Source organism: Delphinapterus leucas, chromosome 16 (assembly GCF_059928025.1).
Source record: "Delphinapterus leucas isolate spDelLeu-1000000601 "Yukka" chromosome 16, BTC_Dleu_Yukka2, whole genome shotgun sequence".
Lineage (NCBI taxonomy): Eukaryota > Metazoa > Chordata > Mammalia > Artiodactyla > Monodontidae > Delphinapterus > Delphinapterus leucas.
In genome coordinates this window covers 16069276-16095254 of record NC_143144.1, presented here as the reverse complement: position 1 = coordinate 16095254, position 25979 = coordinate 16069276, and the positions used below count along the sequence as shown (strand labels likewise).

Below are 25979 nucleotides of genomic sequence, written 5' to 3'. Positions count from 1 at the left end.
CTTTAAATAAATAAATAGATAATCAATCTTTCACAGTTCTGGAGGCCAGAGGTCCAGAATCAAGGTGTCCTCAGTGCCACACTCCCTCCAAAGGCTCTAGGGGATGATTCTTCCTTGTCTTTTCCAGCTCCTGGTGGTTCCTGGCAGACCTTGTCTCGAGGCAACAATACTCCAGTCTCTTCCTCCATTTTAACATGGTTTCTCTTATGTGTCTGTGTCTCCTCCTCTTTTTTTTTTTTTTTTTTGCTGTACGCCAGCCTCTCACCGCTGTGGCCTCTCCCATTGCGGGGCACAGGCTCTGGACGTGCAGGCTTAGCGGCCATGGCTCACGGGCCCAGCCGCTCTGTGGCATGTGGGATCTTCCCGGACCGGGGCACGAACCCATGTCCCCTGCATCGGCAGGCGGACTCTTAGCCACTGCGCCACCAGGGAAGCCCTTAACATGGTTTCTCTTATGTGTCTGTGTCTCCTCCTCTTTTTTTGTAATTGAGATATAATTGCTATGTAGCGCTATATTATTTTCAGGTGTACAACATAATGATTCTATATTTGTATATCTTCTCTTGTTATTAGGACATCAGTCATTGGATTTAGGGCCCATTCTAATCCAGTATGACCTCATCTTAAATAATTATGTCTATAAAGGTCCTATTTCCAAATAAGGTCATGTTCTGTAGCTCTAAGTAGACATGAATTTGGGGGGGGGGGCAGCATGATTCAACCCCACTATACTACTTCATGGAAATATTATAAGGACTAAGTTAATATAAGTACTTATACAATTATTCCATATTATATTAAGTGACTAATGATATAATCAAGTGCCAATAATATAATTAAGTTAACCTAAGTGCTTGTAATAGTATGTAGCACATAGTCAGAGGTATGAAGTATTAGTTATTCCTGAGGTTGACACTCAAGAAATGCTTATTTTTTTCCAATCACTGCTTTTTGCTGAATAATACCAATATTCAGTACAGGTGAAAATTCTGAGTTAGTAGGTTAATTTATAATGATGTTTGATTCTATCCTTGAAAAACTTGCGTTGAAAAACACACGAGGTTCATATTTCTTTCCTGTCTAGTAAAATTACTAAGTAGACATCAAAGTGGCGAAAGACACTTTCATTTTCCAAGTTCTTCCTTCAGATTTTCATCATCTCGGGGGGGAAATGAAATGATGACCAACTTACTCATATTCATTTTGTACCGACTAACTCCGTAGGCAATGGTCTCCTCAGTATGACTTTCCATGTGACAGCGCTCAGCCTCTCATGGGACCTAATTTCCTTCCATAGTAATTTGTCTACAATTGGCTTAAAAGAGACATTGTTTGGATAGAATGTTCCAGATTAAAAACAGGCTGTAGCCTGTGTTAAGAGTAACCCCTAGTTACTTGATGGAATGATAGCTAAGAGATGCAACACACTGATATTAAGCCTAATACAAAATACTGTATATATTTTTAACATTAAGGAAATAAACAACAGTATATAAGTACTACAGGCAAATCTGAAAAAAGAAAAAGATGAAGACTCCACTATTTATCCTGCCAGTGAAGCAGCACAGTTTGGGAAAGTGTAAGGGTGAGATGAAGGCCAGCGAGTGTTCATTGGTACCACATCTGTTTCGTTCCCCACCGTACAGCCAGATGTTGGCATGACTAGTTCAAAATTGATGTTCAGCAAATATTTGTGGAAGGGAGATCTTGGTTCTTTGTCCGTGGGCTGTAATAATTGCATTTCCTAAGTTGTCATGTTTCTTCAAGGCAGTCTTCATTTCCCTCGTCCTGCTTTTTCTTTGGATTTTCCTCTTTCTCTCCCTAGACTTCTTCTTTGAAGTACAAGCAGTGGATGCTTATTATGTATTGGTGTATTGGACATGTCTGCACGTAACAGAGGGCCGGGAGAAATGAAGAAAATAAATCTTTGTCCTTTTTCTTCTTCCTAAAGTTCTCAGGTGATAAATTAGCTACCTCAGAGAATTATTTGATACCAGGGTTATTGGCTGAAATAGATATAGGGAGGGTATCCACCAGAGAATTCTTTATCATTAGAGCAGGTGTTCTTAAACCTAAATCTGTGAGCAGGCTTAGCAACCCTGAGCCGTATGAAGTAGCGTGGAAGTTGTGTTTGCATATGCATGTTTGATGTGTGTATGCAGGTTTGATGTTTGTATGCAGATTTGATGTGTGTATGCAGATTTGGAGTATGTATGCAAATTTGCTGTGTGTACGCAGATTTGGTATGTGTATGCATATATGTGCAATTGTTGAAGGAAAGGAATTTTTTTTTTTTTTTTTTTTTGCTGTACGCGGGCCTCTCACTGTTGTGGCCTCTCCCGTTGCGGAGCACAGGCTCTGGACGCGCAGGCTCAGCGGCCGTGACTCACGGGCCCAGCCGCTCCGCGGCATGTGGGACCTTCCCGGACCGGGGCACGAACCCATGTTCCCTGATCGGCAGGCGGACTCTCAACCACTGCACCACCAGGGAAGCCCGAAGGAAAGGAATTTATTTGTTAACTTTTGTTAGTCTCTAAAGAATCTGAGGTCCAGATAGGTAGGAAACCACTGAATTAGAAGATTTGGTTTATATTGTCTGTATTTTGTTTTGCTTTAGAATTTCTGATAGGAAAATTATGAGAAAATGTGGGAGAAAAATGACAGTATATAGCAATGCCAAACCTTTTCAGAACTGGAATCAATTCAGGGGCTTTCCTTGAATTCTGACAACTCTTTTTGAACTTCTTTAGCTGCTGCTTTTGCGTACTCAAAGTCAGGGTTTGGGGTGCTTACTTAACTCACAGTTATTATCTTTGGCTGTTGAAATATCCAGGCAGGCTCATGTCATTTGTTTTCAGAACAGCATCAGAGCCCTTCTGGGCAAATTCCCTGGTAAGTCACTGAGCTGGCACAAAGAAGATGGTATTTTATGGTACAATGACCCATCTTTGCACAGCTAATTTATTTCTAACTGAACTTACAAACCAAACAAAAACTAACCTTCTCCAAGTACCAAAGCTGTTTAAAGACTGAATTTTATTTTTCTTTACATTTCTGGAAACTTTGGTTTGTTCTTTGCCTGATTTGAACCAAATCTGTTGTCTTCCTCTTAATTAACTCTCTGCCCTGATTAAATGATCTGCGTGCTTGACTCAAATCCCAATTTTGCTTTAGCAGCACCTACATGTGTTCCCAGATACCCAACTCATGGCTCAGTCTATGCTCTCTGCTGTTCAGCTTTGTATCATAGTAACTTAAGTAACTGCTATTGTTGTTGTTAATAAAGCCTCCTGTATAGTTCTAGGAAATAATCAGTTATTTCCACATAATTTACTTATTTGTTGATTCATTCATTCACAGAACATTTATAGGCACCTGCTGTGTGCCAGGGATGCTTCCAGCTGTAGAGGAAAGAGAAAGATGGATGTTATACATATAGTCACTGCCTTGTGCTAGGTCAAGGCATATGGCAATACAGGCAAGCCAAAGATTTAAGACTTTTGAAACCTACAATCTTTCAGCAAATTGGTTTACCATTTATTTAGAGCAATGGTTCTCAACAGGGGCGGTTTTACCCTTCACCCCGGGAAACTTGGAGACATGAAGACATTTTTGGTTGTCACAAATAGGAGAATTCTACCTGGTTGGTAGATGCTGGAAATACTGGTGACCGTAGACACTGACCAGGACTGTCCCCATATCAGAGAATTATCTGGATCAAAATGCCAATAGTGCTGAGATTAAGAAGCCCCAATTTAGAAGAAGCAGTACTCCAGAGAGAGGCACACTGCTGTACATGGGGAGGGAGGAGACCCTGAAGACAGTGCCCTTTTTCTTTGAGGTCTTGATCAAGTCAACTCAGCTGAATTGACCTGCACCAGAACCAAAGATCCTTCTGAGGGATGGATCCTTTCCTTCATCTCAGGTACATTTCCAGGGTTCCATTAGTATTCCTCAAAGATTGGCATCTTGGTGACTTTAACTTTTTTAAGTTGCCTACCCCTTAAATGTGCCTCTGCTTGTTCTTAAAGGGCCTTCAGTTTAGGGAGGAGGAAGGACAGGTATACCAAAAACTATGATACTGGGTGATAAATACCGAGAGGGCTCAATGAAATCAGTGCCTTGGGAGCAGTGAGCAATTAAAGCTCTGCCTGGTGGTCTGGGAAGCCTTTACAGATGAGGTGGTAAGTGAATGGGAGTTTGAAGGACGTAGGTGGCAAATGGCTGAAAGAAGACACTTTCCTCTTTTAAGCCATACCCTGCATGATTGCATTTATAACCAGTGATGTTTTGGGTGGCCCTTTCAAGAAAATCTGCTTCTGTGTTTGACATGGAGCAAGTTTCCTTTACAAATTGTACAGACTCAACTTGGCAGACTTTCTTCTCATCACCTTCTTTCTATTAAAAATTTCAATAGTAGATGATTTCAGCTGCGTAATTGTAGGTACTAGAGTGTAGCAGTAGTTCAGAGTTGTATGCTTTCGGTGAATGAATTACAGGCTTGGCTTTTGTTGTTTTTAAAATGTGTATATATTTCTTTGTTTGAACCTTCTACTGCACGCTGTGGATTTAGCTAGCTTGAAAATATATGGAAAGTATGCTTCACAAACTGTGTAGACATTTATAAATGAATGCTTTTCAGATAGTCTGTGTTCCAACACATGGCTACGTCCTGCAGGAAAATTCAAGAGAACATCATTACCCACAAATTCCTGTTAAACTAGTGTGACATTAAATGTATTCGTGAAGCTATTAATTGAAAAGTTGGAGAGGTACAAAAGAATGGAGTAGATGTTAAATTTCTTTTTTTTTTAATTATATGAGTTTCAGGTGTAGCCTTATAGTTCAACATCTGTATAATTAAATTTCTGATTAAAGAGAACAGTGAGGTTTATAATAATGTAACTACCAGAAAGTTACAGGATTTTTCTTAACTTTCATGAAATTGTATGTTGATTTAACGTACCTACACATCATGGAAATTTTCTCTTTCGGTTCAGAATCAGTTATGGCATCACAGAAGGGGTAACTTTATACACTTGAAACTAACTTTGGAAGAATTTGTACTTTTCCTGGTGACTTTATGAAGACCTTTTATTAGTGTTTTCACGTTAGAAATAAAATAGTTCAATTGAAAAAAATCTCAGTTTTACTTTCGTTTTAGTTTGGACAATAATTCTGCGTAGTTAGCAACATGCATGTTAGTTTCCTTTTTTCATCAACACGTTTTTTCTTTTTTATTCAGTCGGATGCCAATGCAAGTTACTTAAGAGCAGCTCGAGCCGGACACTTAGAAAAGGCCCTTGACTACATAAAAAATGGAGTCGACATCAACATTTGCAATCAGGTTAGTTGTGGTGATTGTTGTTGTTATTTAAGTTTTTATTTTATTTATTTTTTTTTATTTTTTAACATCTTTATTGGAGTATGATTGCTTTACAATGGTTATTTAAGTTTTTAGATAAAATTTTAAAAATCCAGACTTCAAACTCCTTAAATCTTTCGTTAGATATTACCAAGACTTTCTCTTTTTTGTCAGTGTTTTCTATTAAATGTCTCCAGCTTGAATTATCAAGTTATTCTCTGCTTTGTTAGAGAAGCATTCAGAAATGTAGATACGTATCCTTTAATAACTAATTCCTAAAATTTAGTACGTAATGACATCAGAACAACCTATCTAATTGCCACGAGTACTTTTATTCCTAATTCAAGTTCCTACACTAAACACATACAAGTGGTTGTTGGTGGGAACTCTTCAGAGTTCTCGGTTGACTGTTTACTCTTCTGTTTTCAACCTGCTGAGTAAAGCTTTCCCTTCACTTAATCAGAATGGGTTGAATGCTCTCCATCTTGCTTCCAAAGAAGGCCATGTAGAAGTTGTTTCTGAGCTGCTACAGAGAGAAGCCAACGTGGATGCAGCTACAAAGGTCAGTATGACACATTTTGTGCTTTTTATATCAATTGCCCAATTCAGTGAGAATTCAGCCCTCGATAAGAATTGGGGCACGCTTCTCATGAGATACCTGTCAACCTTGTTCTCTTTGGGGAACTTATAGAGGGATTTGATATTTTGTAAAATGTTGAAAGTAGACAGAAAGATGGGTGAGCTCATGTATCTTGCCTTTTGTTTTACAGAAAGGAAACACAGCGTTGCATATAGCATCTTTGGCAGGGCAAGCAGAGGTGGTAAAGGTCTTGGTTACAAATGGAGCCAATGTCAATGCCCAATCCCAGGTAAGCCTACAGCTCTACTGCCAAGAAATGTTGTTATAATGGTTCACAAACAATGTTCTGGGTCAGGTGCTTGCTTGGTTTATGTATCTTCTAAGAATATAATACTTAAGAGCTATATCCCATGAATAACCATATTATTCTGGATTATTCAATTTCATATATATCCTCATTTGCAGTACTCTTTGTGTGAGATGTAGAGGTTTTTAAAAGGCATCCATCTGTAAAACTGGTATGTATGGCTAGTAGTCATAGACACAAATGATTAGAGGACCTCTGTAATGTAGAGACTTATTCTGTTTTATGATGTTAGCTCAGATCTAGTCTCAGTATTTACTCACAGACAAAGGAAATGAGGAGGCCTATAAAAGAGGAAATGCCCTTAGAAGTTCAGAATATGTCGGCGCTTTATCTAGTTAAAAAAGGGAAGACACTAGTTAATTCCTGTTTACTAACTCAGGCATCATCGTTGTTCCCTGAAACAGATTAAAAAGAAAAAAACAAGCAGAAGAAACTTTAAAATCCCCAAAGTTTAAAATTTCCAGATTGTTAGTAATGAATATACACTGATAATTCATTCAGAAGATCCTCCTACAAGCTCTCAGAATCTTCCATGAAGTTCTAAGGAAAATACCAATAGATTATCATTTGGCAGACTTTGAGTCTAAAAAAATTAAGTTCACTTTATTGTTCTAAAAATATAGGTCCTTATTATCCAAATTATTCATTACTATTCATATCCCCACAGATGTGAGCTTGTGTAGAAGAGCAAACACCATCATAACGTACAAATATCCGCTTAGGACCTGACCATTTTTAAAAAAATTTTTTGAAGTATAGTTGATTTACAGTGTTTTAATTTCTGCTGTGCAGCAAAGTGATTCAGTTATATATATATATATTTTTATATATATATATATATATATATATATATATATATATATACATACACACATTCTTTTTCACATTCTTTTCCATTATGGTTTATCAAGGGTATTGATCACACTAAGTGAAGTAAGTCAGAAAGAGAGAGACAAACACCATATGATGTCACTTACGTATGTCACATACGACACAAATGAACCTATCTACGAAACAGACTCTATGTCTGTGAGTCTGTTTCATAGATAGGTTCATTTGTGTCGTATTTTAGATTCCGCATATAAGTGACATCATATGGTGTTTGTCTCTCTCTTTCTGACTTACTTCACTTAGTGTGATCATCTCTAAGGACCTGACCGTTGTTAAAACTGGTCCCTACTCAAACATTCCTTCCAGCTGAAGGCTGACATCTATCCTGGTTCGTCAGTATCTACCCCAGGGTATTAGATTTTGAACCAATTGACTGTAGAACAAAGCTGCAAGTTTTGCAAAAGATGTAGGATTTCATGAAGTCAGGGAGAGTGATGCTGGAGGACTGCTGTGGTGTCGTGACTTTCTGGCAGTAGTTGCCCAGACTGTGTGAAGAATTTGGATGATTTCCTGACAGTGTTTCAAACTCGAATGATTTGAAAAATCAAAAGATTAAATGAAGAAAAAAACTTAGGTGAGGCCTTTGGTTCCCAAGTAGTTTTTGCAAAAGGACTATCTTTTTGCTTATGCTCTGAAAATAAAAAGTGAAGGATGTCAAGCTGTCATACAATTTTGTTGGAAGAACGTCATACATTTTCTCCCCCAAAATCGTAGTTGGTTTAGTCTTCATTCACTCTAAGAACCTGTACATGAATGCAGTTGTAACCTACCTTTTGTTAAATCATATAAAGTCATTTTTACAATGTCTGTTTTTCTCTTTCAAGATGAAGTCTCAATCTAACCTTTTAAATTATTTACTGCGGCCTTTTGATCCCCACTTTAAATGCACTTGATTTCTTCAGTCTTTTCCAGTACTGATTATCTTTGGATAACAGGAGCCTCTTATGGGTCCACAGAATCGTAGTGATTCTCTCCCTTGTTACTCCCACTGTAGCGATGAAAGCTCTGATGCCATTGAATAACAGTGTCGTGGAAAAGAAACGGCACTGTACTTGCAACCACATGATTTCTTGTATAATTCGTCTGACCTCTAAGTTCCCTATGGTTGGACATTTGTTACATGGTCTATGCCACCTGTGCTGATTCCCTTTGATAGCTCACTTACAGTAATAAAGCTTTTCCAGAAAGGAGTGATATAAAGTTGAATATTGACAAGTATGGTACTTGAAGAGAAATACAGACCAGCTGACCACAAGGGGAGCATTGTGGTTTTCAACCAAGTATTTTTAAATGCCCCTGTAATTTTTACTTAGAAAATAGCTAGCGTTAAGCTCTGAGATAGTGGGAAAGCTCTTTAGTCCATTTTCATTTTCCTATCTTCCCCCCAAGGGAGGGAAAAATTAACCTTCCCTTCTTTTAAACATTATGCACATTCATGACTAATGTTCAGAGGAGGCGTGGTTTTAAACCTTCTCTGAAATGTCTGGGAGAAGCTGTAGTCGAAATAAAATCCTAACCATATTTGATTTCAATGTATACACATCCTCTCCTGATGATGAAGTGTGGAAGGAGAATGTGGGCTGTGAAATTCTCTGTTCCTTGCAGCTGTGCTTGGAATACCCAGCCACCCACTTGACAGAAAACCTGCCCCCCTTTCCTCTGGACACCTGCCCCCAGAAGCTTTCTGAACTGCATCGTTCTGTGGACAGAATAAGTAATGAGATCACCATGCAGCAGAATGGAGTTTCAAAGATAATTCCTGGTAGCAACTTTTCAAAAGGAACTTTAAAGAACAGCAAGCAATAATGCCATGAAATGCAGTGAAATTCCATTTGGTGGCAGAACATAAAACATCCCAGGAATATTATTATTCAACAAAGTGTATCCCGGGCTTCCCTGGTGGCGCAGTGGTTGAGAGTCCGCCTGCCGATGCAGGGGACGCGGGTTCGTGCCCCGGTCCGGGAAGATCCCACATGTCGCAGAGCGGCTGGGCCCGTGAGCCATGGCCGCTGAGCCTGCGCATCCGGAGCCTGTGCTCTGCAATGGGAGAGGCCACAACAGTGAGAGGCCCGTGTACCGCAAAAAAAAAAAAAAAAAAAGAAAAAAAAGAAAGTGTATCCCTATCTAAGTGAAATTTTATCCTATAGACAATATTTAATAGCCAACAAGAAACAGCATAAAGAGAGCCCCTCACCTTCCTTAAATATAAAAATTCTCCTTGAAAATAAAAATGGCATGGGACAGTATCAAGTTCTGATGAACTGAGGCTCTATACACTAGGAATCTGGATATTCTCGTAATAATTTTTGTCATTGCCTTGATCTTGGGTCTTAATAAGTTAGTTAACTCTTTCTTATATTACTTAACATTCCAGGAATCATTTAGGCCTACCCTAAGAAAGAAATTGGGTTAGATAACTAAATTGTGATTTTAAAGAACTCTACTATGATTCCTAACTTCTTAACTCTACTAAGTTCTTAATACTTTATACGAAGTACAACAATGATTAACAGTGCTTGCTCTTGAAAAATCTCAAACTGCCATGTCAAATGACATCCCTTACGCTTTTCTTCTTCTCTGTCTTTATTCCATAATATAAGGTACCAACTGTGTTTATAAAGAAGCAAAGTCTGTTTCGTATAATATTTTTAACTATCAAAGTATTCTAAATTGACAGGTTTTCACAGTGGTTTTAACAAAGACAAGACCCTTTAATTAAACCAATGCTTCCTTGGTCTTTCTGGGTTTTTTTTTTTTTTTTTTTTTTTTTTTTTGCGGTACACGAGCCTCTCACTGTCATGGCCTTTCCCGTTGCTGAGAACAGCGTCCGGACGCGCAGGCTCAGCGGCCATGGCTCACGGGCCCAGCCGCTCCACGGCATGTGGGATCCTCCCGGACCGGGGCACGAAGCCGTGTCCCCCGCATCGGCAGGCGGACTCTCAACCACTGCGCCACCAGGGAAGCCCCTTTCTGGGTTTTTTAATGTTTCCTATGGGTGGGGGGAGGTCAGGTCCTGGTGAAGTCAGACAGTGGGTGTGGTCCAGATAGAGCCTTTCTGACCTTTAAACTAATAGCACACCTCTGATGTAAACAGTCTTCACAAAAATTAGTACCTTATGTAAATCGGTACAAATATATCACCATGCCCTTGACATTTTAACTAATAACAGCACTTTATGATATACAAAGGCTTGGTTGGAGGAAACTAGGATGGATAAAATTGCATGGATGAAGTTTAAGCCCTTATTTATATTGTGTCATTTCATTTTTATTTTATTTTATTTTGTTTTATTTTAGTGGGTATTAGGTAGCATGCCTCAGTACGGTCTATCAAACTATAAGTCTGCAACTTTGCACACTTATGATAACACCACAATACTCACAATAACAGCATAATCAGAGCAGAAGGTACTGAAGATATTGGATAAAATCAGACATCAAAAAGCATACTCAGTCTTGAGCCTTTTGAGAATTCAGTGTATTGTTGCTACAGAAAAGCAAATGTAAATTGGGCCACCCGTATGTTCCTTTTCGGTCAGCTCTTTGTTTTGGAAATTTCCTAAGTTAGGGAATTAATAAAAAACCAGTGATGTACTTTTTTCTCTTAGGAGAAAAATAACATTCTTTCTGAAATATTACCATCTTCCCAATCCAGGTACTATTTCATGAAAAATCATTACAGCTCTAGGTCATCCACACTGGATTACTTGTGCCTTAACCCTCTTTGCACTAGAGAGTAATGGTAATATTTTTATTCACTCTTTCAAAAAGATGCTTATAATTATCTTCCTAGAACCATATCTAGTGTGTATGTGTTCTCACGCCTTGTTGATCCTTTCCCAATACACAAAATTTGTATTAATTCGTGTTAGTTTCTATTGCTTTCATCCAAATAACTTCAGCAATTTGGAATTATATGAGGAACCCATAGAATAGAAGGCTAAAGAAGCTTTCAGAAAGCTTTGGAAACTAGGTAGTTGGAGTGAGAGAGCCTAATCAGAAGCTAAAGGGTAAGGTTGCCCTTTGATACAGTCCCTACAGGCCATTCGAGGGTGGGGAGGGGAGATTTGGTAGAAAAGAGAATTGAGAAGGACATAGAATAGACGTGGAAGAGCAAGCAGAGTCGTGCCGCACGTGCGTCCACCCTGTGGTTGAAGAAGGGCAGGCCAGTTTACTTCAAAGTCCAACCAAGACAAGTCCTACCTACACATCCGTGAAGATGTAGTTCCTCTAAAGAAAACAGAATCAATACCGCCAAAGGAAGGGACCAAAATACACAAACACACACACTCAAATACCCAGTGTAAAATTGAAATTTCCGTTATGGAGGCCTCGCCAAAACCATTTTGTCAATATGGTCAGCAGAAGTAGAATGAGACCGTTCAAAGCCATATACTGGATGATTCCATTTACATGAAATTTTTACTACAGACCAGTCCATCGAGATGGAAGGCAGATGTGTGGTTGCCAGAGGACATGAGGAGGGGCAAATGAGGAATGAATACTAATGGTCCAGGGTTCCTTTATGAGGTGATGGAATGTTCTGGAGTTAGATGGTGGGGATGGTTGCCCAACTTTGTGAACAGACTTAAAAAAACACTAAATTTTACACTTTGAAAGAGTGAGTTTTTTGGTGTGTGAATTATATATCCATAAAAATATATAAAAATGAAACAATATGAAAGAATGACCATCCAGAAAATGACCAGCTTTCGAGTAATAGCGGTACAATGGCAAGCACTCAAAAAACAAGAAGAAAATCTATTGTGGGAACTATTCACTACGGAGCCCCATCTTGCTGTGACCCGTGTCTACGTATTATTTCTGAGAAATTCCAGTTGTACACATTTCATTCTCTGCCATTGTGGAAAGGGCACACGGAGTGATCTAAAAGTTGTATTTCTTAAGAACCACTCTTTGGAAGCTCTAGGTCTGTAAGAACAGCATCTCCTAAACCTCAGTGCCTAGTTTGGGGTTTCCTTCAGGGGTCATGAAATGTTTGCTTGGCTCTGGCAGGTTTCCTCCAGAACAGGGCAGGTACACTGGGCTGTGAACCAGCGTTTCTTAGGTAACTTGAACTACAGCAGACCTCTGCCCTGAAGTTGAGGATCCTCTGACATATATTATCTACTTGATATTTATGTCCGAGAGAATGACATCCATTTTGGAATTTTTCCTTAAGAACTTTACTCCTAAAATCTGAATCTTCCATCTGGAAATTTTGGGTGATGTGGAAAGATATATACTCAGTTCATAGAGTGATAAAAATCCACGCTGGTTTTCGCCTTTCTTTTCTTTTTAATATTTTTAATATTTTTCCTTTTTTTTGGTTAAGAGATATTTAAATCAGCCAAGGATTAAACAATCTTTCATTTTGGTCAGGTAAGAAAATGAGAAAATAGCAGTACGATAAAGGGTATCCTAAACGGCTTTCAGGTTCCTTCATAGCTCTGGGAAGAGTGACAGAGATGAAACCCACACAGACACACACACACACACACACACACACACACATTGGGTTGCAGTTTTTCCAGGTTTCATGTTTAAAATTGATAAAATCTTTCATAACAGAACAAAGCAGCAGTGAGCTTAGTGATGTGACTAGGTAAATAATTTAAAAGGAAGAAGCTTGACTACTGTGTCATATTCCACTGCCTCTAATTTGGTGTCTCTAATCTTGAGCTTGGCAACCCAATAACCTAGTTTATTACATTTATGTGTAAAATAGAATAAGTAGAATAGAGGAACTCTCTGATGAATAAAGTATATATGCTATGGTAGGTTTGTTACGTGTAATACTTTTATCAAGAATATTTTTAGCTTATTTCCTAATTCTCAGGTATAAGCCAAAAAAGTGAGGTTACCAGAGGCTGAATTATGTTATTCATCATATAGTAATTAATACTTATAGTAATTAACCTAAACCTTTTGAATCACAAAGTTTTGAGTAATGTTTGGTAACATTTAATTTAGAATGTATTTACATTTATTCTTGGAGATTGCATAATATAAACAACAAAATTTCCAGATCATTCAGTTAAATAGGACTGAATTCTGAAAAGCTTATTCAAAGAGAATTTATTATAGTTTGAAAAATACCTGTTTTGGTGTATATATCTTACAATAAGTTTTTTTAAATATTAAGTATTTCATAGATGTGAAATACATTGTTTTAGAGAACAAACATACATGCAACATATTTTTACTAAGAAGCTTAAGATGGATGTATTCATTTGCTTCCAAGTTCCTTGGCAGTTGGGCACATTTCAGACAAAGATGCACAGTAGAATATATAATATATGAATGTGTGTGTATGTATTCTGAGCACGTCTTTGCAAAAAATGCAAGGAAGGATACTTATAAAGAGTAGACTACTAATAGAATTCGACTTTAAAGTTGAAGGTATACCCTTTTCAAATTGCTGTTCTTTCCTTTGTTCTAAGTCACCCCGTCTGTGGTAAGTTTGAAGCTGTAGGAAATTAATATAAATTCTTTCCAAAGTAGGAGCTATTTCAGGTGTTTAATTTTATGTAAAAGTATTACATATTTTATTTAAGGTACATAATTATTGCTTGGGATAAAAAAAGATTCATTGGGACAATGACCAAATGTATTTTTCTGCATATTCTCATGGTGTCTAGTAAAATCCTTTACTCATGGTAAACACTCAGTAAGTAGTTGATGGTTAAATGAAGGTGCATATTTATCTAAAGTGGATATATTGGTATGAATTATACTTAGACAAGTAGCAATGAACCACACTCAAACTATGAATTAGGAAGTATAATTGTGAATTATACATTCTGCTTAAATCATGGTGCTTAGGTTTTCTAATAAATATGAATATATTAAAGTATTATTAAAATTTTTACATGTGAGATTTCCTGGAATATATAATATCATCAGTACAGTGGAAAGATAGATTTGCTTTAAAAAGCCACAAACATTTAAATTCTTATTTTGCAGAATGGTTTCACACCATTATATATGGCGGCCCAGGAGAACCACCTGGAAGTTGTCAAGTTTCTCCTTGACAATGGTGCAAGCCAGAGCCTGGCCACGGAGGTAAGACACTTTGGTTCTTTCCATGGGTAAGTTCACATGTTTATAGGGCGTTTTGTAAACCTGAAGCTGTAAATTGAGAATTTGTCCCACTGGTATTTCATTGTAGTTGTATATTAACGTGTGGGCTCGCAAGTTTTTATGAAATATATTAGAAAACTCTATTCCTAGTCTTTCAAGAATCTTCCATTGCATAGATACCCTCTCTGCTCTTAAATGCCTGGCTCTACCCTATAACTGAGCTGTTTATTTACTGTTTACATATTTGCTTGAGAATACTTATCTGCTTCTTACAATTTTCCCTCAAAGGCAGCCACTGTTTTGAAATATTTTTGTGATAAAACATAAGTTTTAAATCTGTTTTTTTCCAAATTTAAGCTAGCATAATTATAATGATTGGATTTCTACATTTCTAAAGTAAACTAATTAAACTCACACTTCTAAACAAAACTAGTACACATTTTTAAATACTAGATAAAAGTGGTATTTAAAAAAAAAGTTTGCAGTCAGGAATAGAGGAGTTATTTAAAAATAAAAAGTTATTTAAGTCACTGGTACTGTTTTAGGTAATACAGTTTATTTTTTAAACTAATCTGGATGGAAGATTGTAATCCCTTGTAAAGTGTATCACTAGAAATCTATTGCTAATAATAAAGGACCAACGTTTGGGTATTCTTTATTTTTAACAAAACAATGAATTAGAACAGATGTAGGGTTATCCCTGTCATAATACCACTCCTCTGACTTTCATTCTGAAGTATTTCCTGAATGGCACAAGAAAGATGACAATACAGGGATTGCATATAACCTCACCGTTTTTTGAGATTATGCCTTCAGGGGAAACCACTAAGTAAATGAAGAGGCAGTTCACACAAAAAGAAATACAAATGACTATAAATGTTTAAAATACCTCACCCTCCCTCATAGTCAAAGAAGTATTAATTTATTAATCAGATAAAGAATGAGATCCAGTCTTTTGCCCATGGGATGAGGAAGAAATTCAAGGGGTAGAAAAAATTGGAACTTAACTACCTTATTGGTGAAGTTGACAATTGGTTGCAACACTTTTGCAGAAGCAATAACTATCAAAATTAGTATTTATACACCTTTTTACATAGCAATTCCACTTCAAAGAATTTCTGTCACATATATTAGAAGATAACGCAAAAAAAATAGTTATTATATAAGAAGCTCAACAACATGAGTACTAATGACAATTTTTTAAAAACTAGGAAGGACAAATAGGGAAGTCATTGGATAAATACAGCTCTACTTAGACAGTAAAATGCTCTTCTGCACTATTAGCAAGGAGACAAGACTCTATGTACTGATACAGGAAAATGTCCGTAGTGTATTGTTACCAATGGTTTATTCTGAAAATTAGGAGGGAGCCTTACTTTTCACTTCATACCCTTCAGTTCTCTTAGTGATTTTTATCTTGAGAATGTATTTTTAAACAATAATATCCTTAGAGCTCGGTAAGAAATAACAAAGGAACCAACATTTGTAGACGTCGAGCAGGGCCCATCCTCACACTGGGAGGAAGTAGCCTGAGTGAGTCCCTCAAGGACGAAGAGGCGCAGGTCTCATCATGCTTTGCAGGGAGAGTGGGCAGCAGAGGTTGTTGTAGAAGAGGAAACCCATTCGCATTTTTGGATGGAAATACGAAATAATATAAATGTCCTGATGACAGCAATTCCTTAGTACTGTTTTCGTCTGTGAAGGACAGGTAGTATTCTTTTTCAGGCTGCGATGGACAGAGCATCAAGGATCTCTCCTTTAGAAGCGAATATAAACCCAATTAACTGCTAATAGATTAGAGTTAACTTGTCAGCTAATTATCAGTAACTCACTGAGTTCTCCAATTTTTTTTAAGCTTTCAAGGCCCCAAAAGAGGCACTACAACCAAGTAAAAAGAAATATTATATGAGATCCTTAAACAACTAATTCAATCTTTTAGCAAGAAGATAGGTAGGTAGGTAGGTAGGTAGATAGATAGATATGTAGATAGGTAGATATGTAGACAGATAGGTAGGTAGATAGATATATAGATGATATATATATAGATAGATATGTAGATGATAGACATATAGATAGAAATGTAGATAGAGATATGTAGATAGATAGATAATGCAGATAGATAGATTTTTTTTTTACTCCTTTATATTAATTTCAAGAGGTTTTGGGGGGGCGGTTTTGGTAGCTTTAAAAAATAAATCAATGAATGAATGTTCTAAGAACAAATCACATCCATGTCTTCATGAGGGTGCTAGTACATCACTATGTAAACAACATCTATCTGATTATCTAGAGCTATTTGAAGCTTTAACTGAATTTTTATCTCTTCTTTTGGATTATTAGTACTAGAGACTAAAAAGAACAGCAAGAAATAAGATGTTTCATTCACACAGTGTTCTAACTACGATTTGCAATAATATTGGTATCATTTATACAGAAGTCTCTATTTACAGAATGAACAGTAGTGGGCAATGAAAGGATTCCTTAGATGGAAAAATTTTAATAGGATTTTTAATTTATTATATGATGTGATATTGCCAAGGTCCATCAATACATTTTTTTCTTCCATATGTACCTTGTATATATGTACCGAGTCTTTGGCATGGTTGTGGTTTTCGAAACCTTTCCTGTATTGCTGTGTACTACATTTATATCTTTTCCATGTATATCTTCCTTCTTTTCCATGGATATCTTCCTTCTTTCGCTAATCAAAATTTTGAAGCATGAGGTAAATTTATTTGTTCACTTATATGGCACAAGTAATTATTAAGCACCTATTATGTGCCAGACAGTCCACAAGGCAGTGAAGTTTCTCAAGGAGCTCCTATCACGTTTCCTTTCGGCTTGTATTTTTCTCTTAAGAATAACTGTACAGAGCAAACCAAACCGTTTAAACTTGGTTTGGAAACAAAATCTAGAGCTGCTAATTTTAGCTGTTAACACCTTAGGGCTGGTACTTTGTATCTTTAATTGGTTTGTGCAGGAAGCACATTCTTGTCAGTGCTAATGTCTCAGCTGCAGTTGATTTTCTGGTGCAAGGTAGTTTCCTTTATGTATAGGCCCTGTGGATTGAAAAATTCCTATCAGTGGAAATGTAGCCATTTCATTTTGCTGCAGAACAGAAGTGAGCTGTCATTTTTACTCCTTAGGTTTTGCTCAGGTTTTAAAAGTGAGATGCAACGTTAACTCTTAATACACAATTTTCCTTTCACCATTCCATTTTTTTAAATGTATTTTTCTCTTTTTTTTTCAAAAGTAACATATTAAATAAATGAGAAAGTACAATAAAAAGCAAAAAGAAGAAAAAGCCATGGTTAATTTTCCCTAGAGATAACATTCTGTTTATTCATCCAGATTTTTTTGTCCATGTTCACAACGCACACATTTATCTTAATGAAAATGAGATCATATATTTACATGGTTATGTAGATTCCTTTTCCCATAACATTAAATTACACTCTAAACTTTATGTCCCTCAGTGTAACCTGTGATATCATTTTGATGACGTCCAGGTTGTATGCAGCCTTTCTCCATTATCTTACATATGGTTGCAGGGAATGTCCTTCCGGCTGCGTTAATGCTCATCCTCTTCCTTATTTGGGTCTTCTTGGAAAAGTTGAAAGCGGCAAGTGGAACTTCAGCCAGATCTTGAGGCTTGGAGCATAGACAGAATTTGTGTATGTAGAACAAGGAGGACATTTCAGGGTGCAGCAAATAGCCTGAGATTAGAAGCCAGGGTGGAGACGGTCCGCACGTCCACAGTTAGTAAGGAGAATGGAGATGATTTGTACAAGAAGAGCCTGGGCAATACTGTCACTTAGGCGCTTGGGGCCAATATTTTACACATCCTTGAATATAAGTGTGCTGATTTGCATTCAGCCAAATAAGTGGTAGGAGTGGTAGGTGTTTTCCAGCAAGGAATACAATGGTGAAAGTGGTCTTTTAGGAAAACCAACAAGACATGAGTATGCAAGTAACCCTGGTTTTTCTTTCTCCCTTATAAGGGCTCCTCCATCAGAGCAGCCCTCGATTTGTGCCACAGGGACTACAAATCTAAAATACCATGACCCGAATGAAATAATAAGTAACTTACTTGCCAATTGTCTAGTAAAAATAATTTTGAAATGTTCTTTTGAGTGTGTGATAATGAAAGCACTGCAGAATTAAAATTTGGGAGCCAGTCCTGGGATGTTCTGCTCTGTACTATGTGTTCTACAGTCAGCAGACCATCCACAAATTAATTAACCACAGTGAAATCTGTAGCTGTCTTCTCTTTGTCAAGTCCCGGGGCCATACAGTGGGAAGACTCAATGTATAGATGTGTGTGTATGTCTGAATTGCCTTTAGTCACATTTTGTATGATCCTTTCTTTCATTGGTCACAGAAACCATGAGTCTTTCATGTATATCTTTCTTAAAACAGCAGTGAGTATAGCTCATTAACTCACATATACTAATTGAGCACCAGATATACGCTAGGCCACAAGGTACAGTGATGAAGCAGATAGGATATGCTAGGCAACAAGGTACTGGATAAAACAGTTTTAAATTATCAGTGGAAATGTTTACAGCTTATTTAAATGAACTCCTTTGAAAAATTTGCCTGGATTTAACCCGAGAGGTAATTGTTTTCGCTGAGATTATTTTATGGATACTGAAATTCTGCCGTCTTTTTCTTGTTTAGGTAGGACTTTCGAAATTTACCCACTTTTTCCACAGAAAGAAACCCATAAACTTATTACAAATTTTTAAATTATTTCCTGCTTTGGTATATGTGTAGTTTTAAATTTCTTTCCACATATATGTCTACTTGAGTATGTCAGCTTTAATAGCCCCGAACAAAAATTGACATTTGGTCACTCGGTCACCTTCTTATTTGTTAATGGAGAAGAAAATTTCCATAGAGACCAGTCTTGACCCATCCATCTGTTCGCAGGATGGCTTCACACCGTTGGCAGTAGCTTTGCAACAAGGTCACGATCAAGTAGTGTCACTCCTGCTAGAAAACGACACGAAAGGAAAAGTGCGTCTTCCAGCTCTTCACATCGCTGCCAGGAAAGATGACACGAAAGCTGCCGCCCTGCTGCTGCAGAACGACAACAATGCAGATGTAGAGTCGAAGGTGAGCACCTGGGAAACGAGCCCCTCGTGCAGCATCCTGTGTTAGGCACCCAAATGTGAAGAATGCCTGGGCTCACTTTGGAGCTTATGCCAAACACTTAACTGCACTGAAAGGAATAAAATCAAGCGCCCAAGTCATCCAGCCGAAGGCACATCCCCTGCCCTTGGCATCTAAAGCTGGGAGGGAACTGTGGGTGCTGCCCTATGTGTGCTAACGTGGAGGCCACCTCAAAAGAAATCAATCAATATGTACCCAACAGTGTCCTTCCTTTGAACATATATTTTTAATGTAGTTAACACGTCAGCTCAAACATCAAGGTGAAAAATTACAAAATGCTAGCCACGGTGTGCACAAAATCAACCTTTGGTTGCTATCTCAGACGGTAGGCAATGCACTGAGTATTGATCAGCTGTGGAAACCATGCCAGCAGCCAGGGTCCCAGCCAACAACTCCCATTGTCTGGACACTTGCAAGTCTCGGTGGAGGAAATGTGGCATTTGGAATAGGCCGTCACGTAGCCCTTCATTCAGTCTAGCTTTCTTTCTGTGCCTATCGTGCTTCCATCAGAGCTTTCACCCTCGTCACTTAGCCGTCATGAGCTTTCTGCCATCCATTATCACCGACAGCAAACTAACCGTTCATTTTTTCCTCCTCCTTGCTTCCAAATGTGTTAACCTAGATGGTGGTGAATAGAACAACAGAGGTATATATATATATATATACGTGTACATATGATCTATATCTGCATCATCATTTTCCCATTTCTTAGAGCTGCTACCTCATTTCTTTCCCTTCTTCTTTGCATTGCCTTCTGTAGGCTAGATACCTGCTTTATACCCCCGCCCTCAAAGTAGCATGTGCCAGGGAAGATAGTAGTCTGATTACCAGGGCTTTCTGCAGCTGAACCTGGTGTTTGAAAGGAAGTATGAGGAAGCCTTGAAACTTAAGGGTATTTCAATAGCGTTCTGTGACACGAAGCGTTTTGACACTTGAGAAACTTATCAGCTGTACCTAAAGCTGCAGACAACCCTGTCATTCTACTCATCTAGGATTGGTTCTCTAGAGTTCTGCATGACACTTACCCTCAGTGGTGTCAGCAAGATGAAAGTTACCTCAGAAGGGCACACATATGACCCACCCTTGACAAGAGTCAGTCAGATCGCTAGCATGGCTGAGAAGCTTGCTAACAATTTAGAAATGCATCTAGTTCCTATAAGGTTTAAATCTTTGGGGACTAAGTGAATCGCTGCATGTTTTAGCACTTTTTTTAAGGAAGTAAAATGACCTTGGTATGAATGATCCAGAAAAATGTGTTATCGAGTAGGCATTTGCTACTAAAGAGACCAGCTTGTCGATTTCTTCATGAAATGTGTTCACCACGATTCAAGACCAATGTGTAATAGTACCTCTTCCCCCCAAATTGCTTTCGTCATTAAGATTGGCTTTTACCGTTCGTTCATTTGACTCTACATTGAATATATAAAACAAGTTAAATTTTGACCGAGTTTCAATGGACGATCCTATGAATGATAAAACAGTGGTACTAATCGAACTTTCTTTGAGCTGTCAAGATATTTCTTGTCATCACTATTTTAACTTTTGGAAACATTGGCTTCTGTGTAGTTCTGTTCCTGGATTACTAAAATGGCTCAGTCTCCACCCTTGGTTCCTCCCTGGCTATTCCTCTGCCTGTGAGTTTGGCATCTCTTTGAAATCCTATGAGCAATTGGCACTAATGGAAAGAAACCTAGTACAGAATGGAATGTGGACCTCAGCGTATTTTGCTTCCCCGTTTTTATCTGGGCAGGGTTATGGTATTAACATGTCAGGCAAGGGGCCGGCAGGAATCAGCTGAACGTCTGCTCTGTTTTCTTTCCAGAGTGGCTTCACTCCGCTCCACATAGCTGCTCACTATGGAAATATCAACGTAGCCACATTGCTGTTAAACCGAGCGGCAGCCGTGGACTTCACCGCGCGGGTAAGAGTGCTGCGGTCTGATGTGCGCTTCAAGCATTTGAAACGATTCTTAACCCTCCTTCCCCAACATGAGGAGGAGGTCAAGACAGTTGACCTCCAAGGGTCCTCCCAGTCAGTGGAAGGTGTGATGTCTACTTATCCTAGCGCGTTTTCTTGCTTGCATACAGGTGTGCCTATTTCCTAGGAGGAAAAGAAAACTAAGATCGGGGTCGGGAGTAGCGGTGGGTGATAAATATCTAAGTGAATATATAGAAAATGTGATTTAAATAATGATGACTGGACACTACACACTGTCCCCCAAGTTGAAATTTCTGAGACTGTAGAAATGGGTCGGATGGCACTAACAGTGCTCTAGAAATCAGGGTCTCAATCTTCCAGGTGGGAATGAGTTTGGAATGTCTGGATAAGGCCCAGACTTTAGAACCCAAATAATAGAGGCCACCTTTCGCTCTTATCTTCTTTCCCCTATAAACTTTCAGAGTGAGTAACATGATTCTGTAACCTGAGTAAGCTCATAATCACAGGGAAAGGAATTACTGTGTCGTGTGTACTCCTGGACAGCCGCTCAGACATCCCGAGTAATATGGCCCTGAATGTAAAAGCTGGTCTGGCTCTAGGCCTGATCGTCAGCAGCAGCATCATCAGAAGTAGCAACAAGGTGGGAAGCAGAACAGAGAAGTGGCTGGATGTGGGGACTCAGGATTCAGACTCCCTGGGTTCCAGTTTTGGATTTAACTTTTCTTTCTGTGTCCATCAGTTTCCTCACTGGATAGATGAAGTTAATATGGATTATGAAATTAAATAATAAATGGTGATAAAAAAAAAATAATAACAGCACTCCTGCACTGGGTCACTGAGAAATAGGAGTGAGCGTACCCAGAGCACCTAGCGCGGCGCCTGACACACCAGCACCAGCAGCGCTGTGGTTTTGCACGTAGCGTTTGAAGCATTATTTTTGCTAAAAACCTCACTTGTTAGGGGAGAAGTGGCAATAGACCCGACAGAGAGAACAATCGTAATGCTAGTACCAGCAGTAGCTGTAGCAGTAGTAAAAGTAATACCATCTTTGAAGCAGATGCCAAGCTGAGCGTTTTTACCTCATTTATTCTTATATCAAGAAAAGTGTTACTTATCCTTGTGTTACAGAAGGGGAAACCAAGGCCTAGAGATAAGAAATAGCTGGTCCAGATCACAGAGCTAGCAAATGAGAAATGGCAGAATTTCAGCCCCAAAGCTCTTCACCCCTCCAGTCTTCCGCCTCCCTCCGCTGATGTTAAGGGTTCATTTTTCTTTTCCTTCTTATAATTCATTAGTTCTATAAAAACTAATACGAACTCAGAATGGGCTAATATAAAAGCTATTTCCAGGGACAGAGCGATGTCTGGCCGCGGCCCTGGGAGCTCCGCCTCTGCCATCGGGACCCGGCGTGCTGCCCAGACCGGCGCTCAGGGGGCCCGGGCCGGCTAGAGGCATGGGGGGCCCCGGGGCCCTGCGACGCACTACCAGAGGCCTGGCGGGTCATCAGGGAGCCGGATGCCCATGGCTGGCTTGCAGGTGGGAACCCCTGCAGGCTCCCCATTTGGCACAGCTGCTCCACTTCGACCTGGCATGCCACCCACCGTGATGGACCCATTCCGAAAACGCCTGCTTGTGCCCCAGGCCCAGCCCCCGATGCCTGCCCAGCGCCAGGGGTTAAAGAGGAGGAAGGTGGCAGATAAAGTTCTACCTCAGCGAATTCGGGAGCTTGTCCCAGAGCCTCAGGCATACATGGATCTCTTGGCTTTTGAGCGGAAGCTGGACCAGCCCGTTGCTTGAAAGCAGATGGAGATCCAGGAGGCCATCAGAGAGCCTCTGACGCAAAAACGAAAGCTGCGGATCGATATTTCTAGTACGTTCAGTCCCAGCAAGGCAGAGGGTGATAGTGCAGGAACCGCAGGGACCCCCGGGGGGAAACCCCTCGGGGGACCAGGTGGCTTCCTGGGAACTCCGAGTAGAGGGAAAACTGCTGGGTGATCCTAGGAAACAGAAGAGGAAGTTTTCTTCAGTCTTTAAGAGCCTCGTCATTGAGCTGGACAAAGGAACTGTACGGGCCTGAACCACCTGCTGGAGTGGCACTGGATGCCCACCACCCAGGAGACAGATGCCCTCCAGGTGAAACGGCCCGAGACCTCAACGTCAGGTGCACCCGCCTGCTCATGCTGGATCATCAGCCTCCCCAGTACAAGTCGGACCCCCAGCTGGCGAGGCTTCTGGGGGTGCACACACACACGAGGGCTGCCACCATGCACGCCCTGTGGCTCTACGTCAAACACAGCCAGCTGCAGGACGGCCACGAGCGGGAGTACGTCAACTGCAACCGGTACTTCTGCCGGATCTTCAGCTGTGGCCGACTCCGTTTCCCTGAGATTCCCGTGAAGCTGGCCGGGTTGTTGCAGCATCCAGACCCCATTGTCATCAACCATGTCATTAGCGTGGACCCTAACGACCAGAAGAAGACAGGCTGTTATGACATTGATGTGGAGGTGGATGACCCACTCAAGGCCCAGATGAGCAATTTTCCGGCCTCTACCACCAATCAGCAGATCGCCGCCCTTGATATCAAACTCCATGAGACCACGGAGTCCATCAACCAGCTGAAGACCCAGAGGGATCTCATGCTCAGTTTTAGCACTGACCCCCAGGACTTCATCCAGGCGTGGCTCCATTCCCAAGATCATCACTGATGTGATTGGGAATCCTGAGGAGGAGAGACGAGCTGCTTTCTACCACCAGCCCTTGGCCCAGGAAGCAGTGGGGAGGTGCGTCTTTGCCAAGGTGCAGCAGCAAAGGCAGGAACTGGAACAGGTGCCGGGAATCTGCCTGACCGCAGGCTCGGGGATCCCTTCCTTTCTTCCCAGCCCTGGAGCACCCCCCTCCTCAGCCTGGAAGGGGACCACCCTCTGGGGCACAGACATGTAGGACAAGGAGGGGGTGAGGGGTGTCTCCTGTCACCTTCTGCTCCCCAGCTTTAGTTTCATAAGTGTAGTGAGAGGATTCCGTGTTGCTTAGTCCCCAAAGCCTTACTACTTACACGTTGGCTTTAATTGGATTCACAGCAGAGGCCTCCTTTGCCCCCTGCAGGCAGGCCCAAGTAGGACCTGGAGGCTGTGCTTTGACATCGCAAAGGCCCCTGGCTTTGCTTGTTTACAGACCCCCTTGGAGCGAGAGTCAGCGCTGGCTCTGGGCAGCTGGGCGAGGAAAAGGGGCACAGCTCACACTCTTCCTGTAGCCTTTCCAAACCAAAGTTCTTTGCTATTCCTACCAGCCCAGCCTTGCTGCAGGTTTTTTTTTCCTTTCCTTTGGGTATTTGCACTATTCGTGGAGCAGGTTTTTCTATGCAGGAGCCACGTTTTTTGTACAGGAGTAAGCTGGGGTTTTTCAGGGAGCCCTACTTGGTATCTCCTTCCTTATTTTCTTTTCTCAGTCTATGCAAGTGGCTCTGGCCGCCATCATCTCCTGAGAGGCCACAGGGCTGCCACCCCCAGCTTTTGGGCCCAGGGGTAATGCCTCCTAGAGGGAGGGCACGCTAGTTCTCTGGCGGGGCCTGAGGCATGGGTGAGTGTGCTGGGGGAGGGCAGGGGGAGGGCAGGGAAGCGGTGGGGAGGACTGTTGTTCCCCTTTGGAGCTTGGGAAGGAGAGTGGGCCTAGGGCTTGGCAAGTGCCACTTCTGGCAGGTTTGGAGATTTCCAAATAAATCTTTGTTTATTGGTGGCAAAAAAAAAAACAAACCTATTTCCTATCCTATTGTCATCAGCCTGCTAAAATCCTTTATCAGTTGAAATGAGGCAGCTCATGTCACTCTAGAGCCATGTTCTTATTGCACGAACAGCATCCTTGGGTTTCAGCAACATGGCAGACCCGAGGCCTAGTGTGACATTTTGAAGGACAAAGTTAAGTACTTCTTTAAGTCATGTATATACAGGGCACGCCGATGTGAAAACTGAAGCTCGTGTCTGTAAGATGCATCCTTCTGGTTTTATATCTCTAACTCACAGAAAACCTCATTAAGTCACATCTTCTAATTAGGACATTTGGAAAATTCATGTCAGGGTAGTGTTTGAAGTTTTGTCTTTGTGCCATTGTTCAGAAATTTCCTGATGCCGCTGAAAATAAGGAGATTGGGGTCATGTTTAAGCAATTTAAGAGGACAAATTGCAGTATTTTCAGGCTCCTTCAAACAATTCCAAAGCATCAATTTACATTAAAACAATGACTATGGTAATTATAAATGATGCTAATTTATTGATTAAAGATGAGTGGACACTATGGAAGCTAAAAAAAACACACACACACAAAAAATGGGTTCTGAAGAACCTAGGGGCAGGACAGGAATAAAGACACAGACATAGAGAATGGACTTGAGGACATGGGGAGGGGGAAGGGTAAACTGTGACAAAGTGAGAGAGTGGCATGGACATATACACACTACCAAATGTAAAATCAATAGCTACTGGGAAGCAGCCGCATAGCACAGGGAGATCAGCTCGGTGCTTTGTGACCCCCTAGAGGGGTGGGATAGGGAGGGTGGGAGGGAGACGCAAGAGGGAGGAGATATGGGG

At 40.3% G+C, this 25979-nt stretch overlaps 1 protein-coding gene and 1 pseudogene across 12 annotated transcripts in view; both read left to right on the top strand.

The window, feature by feature from the left end:
• ANK3 (ankyrin 3) overlaps nt 1-25979 on the top strand; it is a 676704-nt gene that overhangs the window by 448605 nt on the left and 202120 nt on the right. For all 12 annotated transcript variants that reach the window (XM_089897519.1, XM_089897518.1, XM_089897520.1 and 9 more), the window contains exons 2-7: nt 5246-5347; nt 5829-5927; nt 6136-6234; nt 14170-14268; nt 19219-19404; nt 21284-21382. In XM_089897519.1, coding sequence (XP_089753645.1) covers nt 5246-5347; nt 5829-5927; nt 6136-6234; nt 14170-14268; nt 19219-19404; nt 21284-21382 — 684 coding nt within the window. The remainder of the gene's footprint in view (nt 1-5245; nt 5348-5828; nt 5928-6135; nt 6235-14169; nt 14269-19218; nt 19405-21283; nt 21383-25979) is intronic.
• LOC111167596 (SWI/SNF-related matrix-associated actin-dependent regulator of chromatin subfamily D member 2-like) lies at nt 21965-25913 on the top strand (annotated as a pseudogene).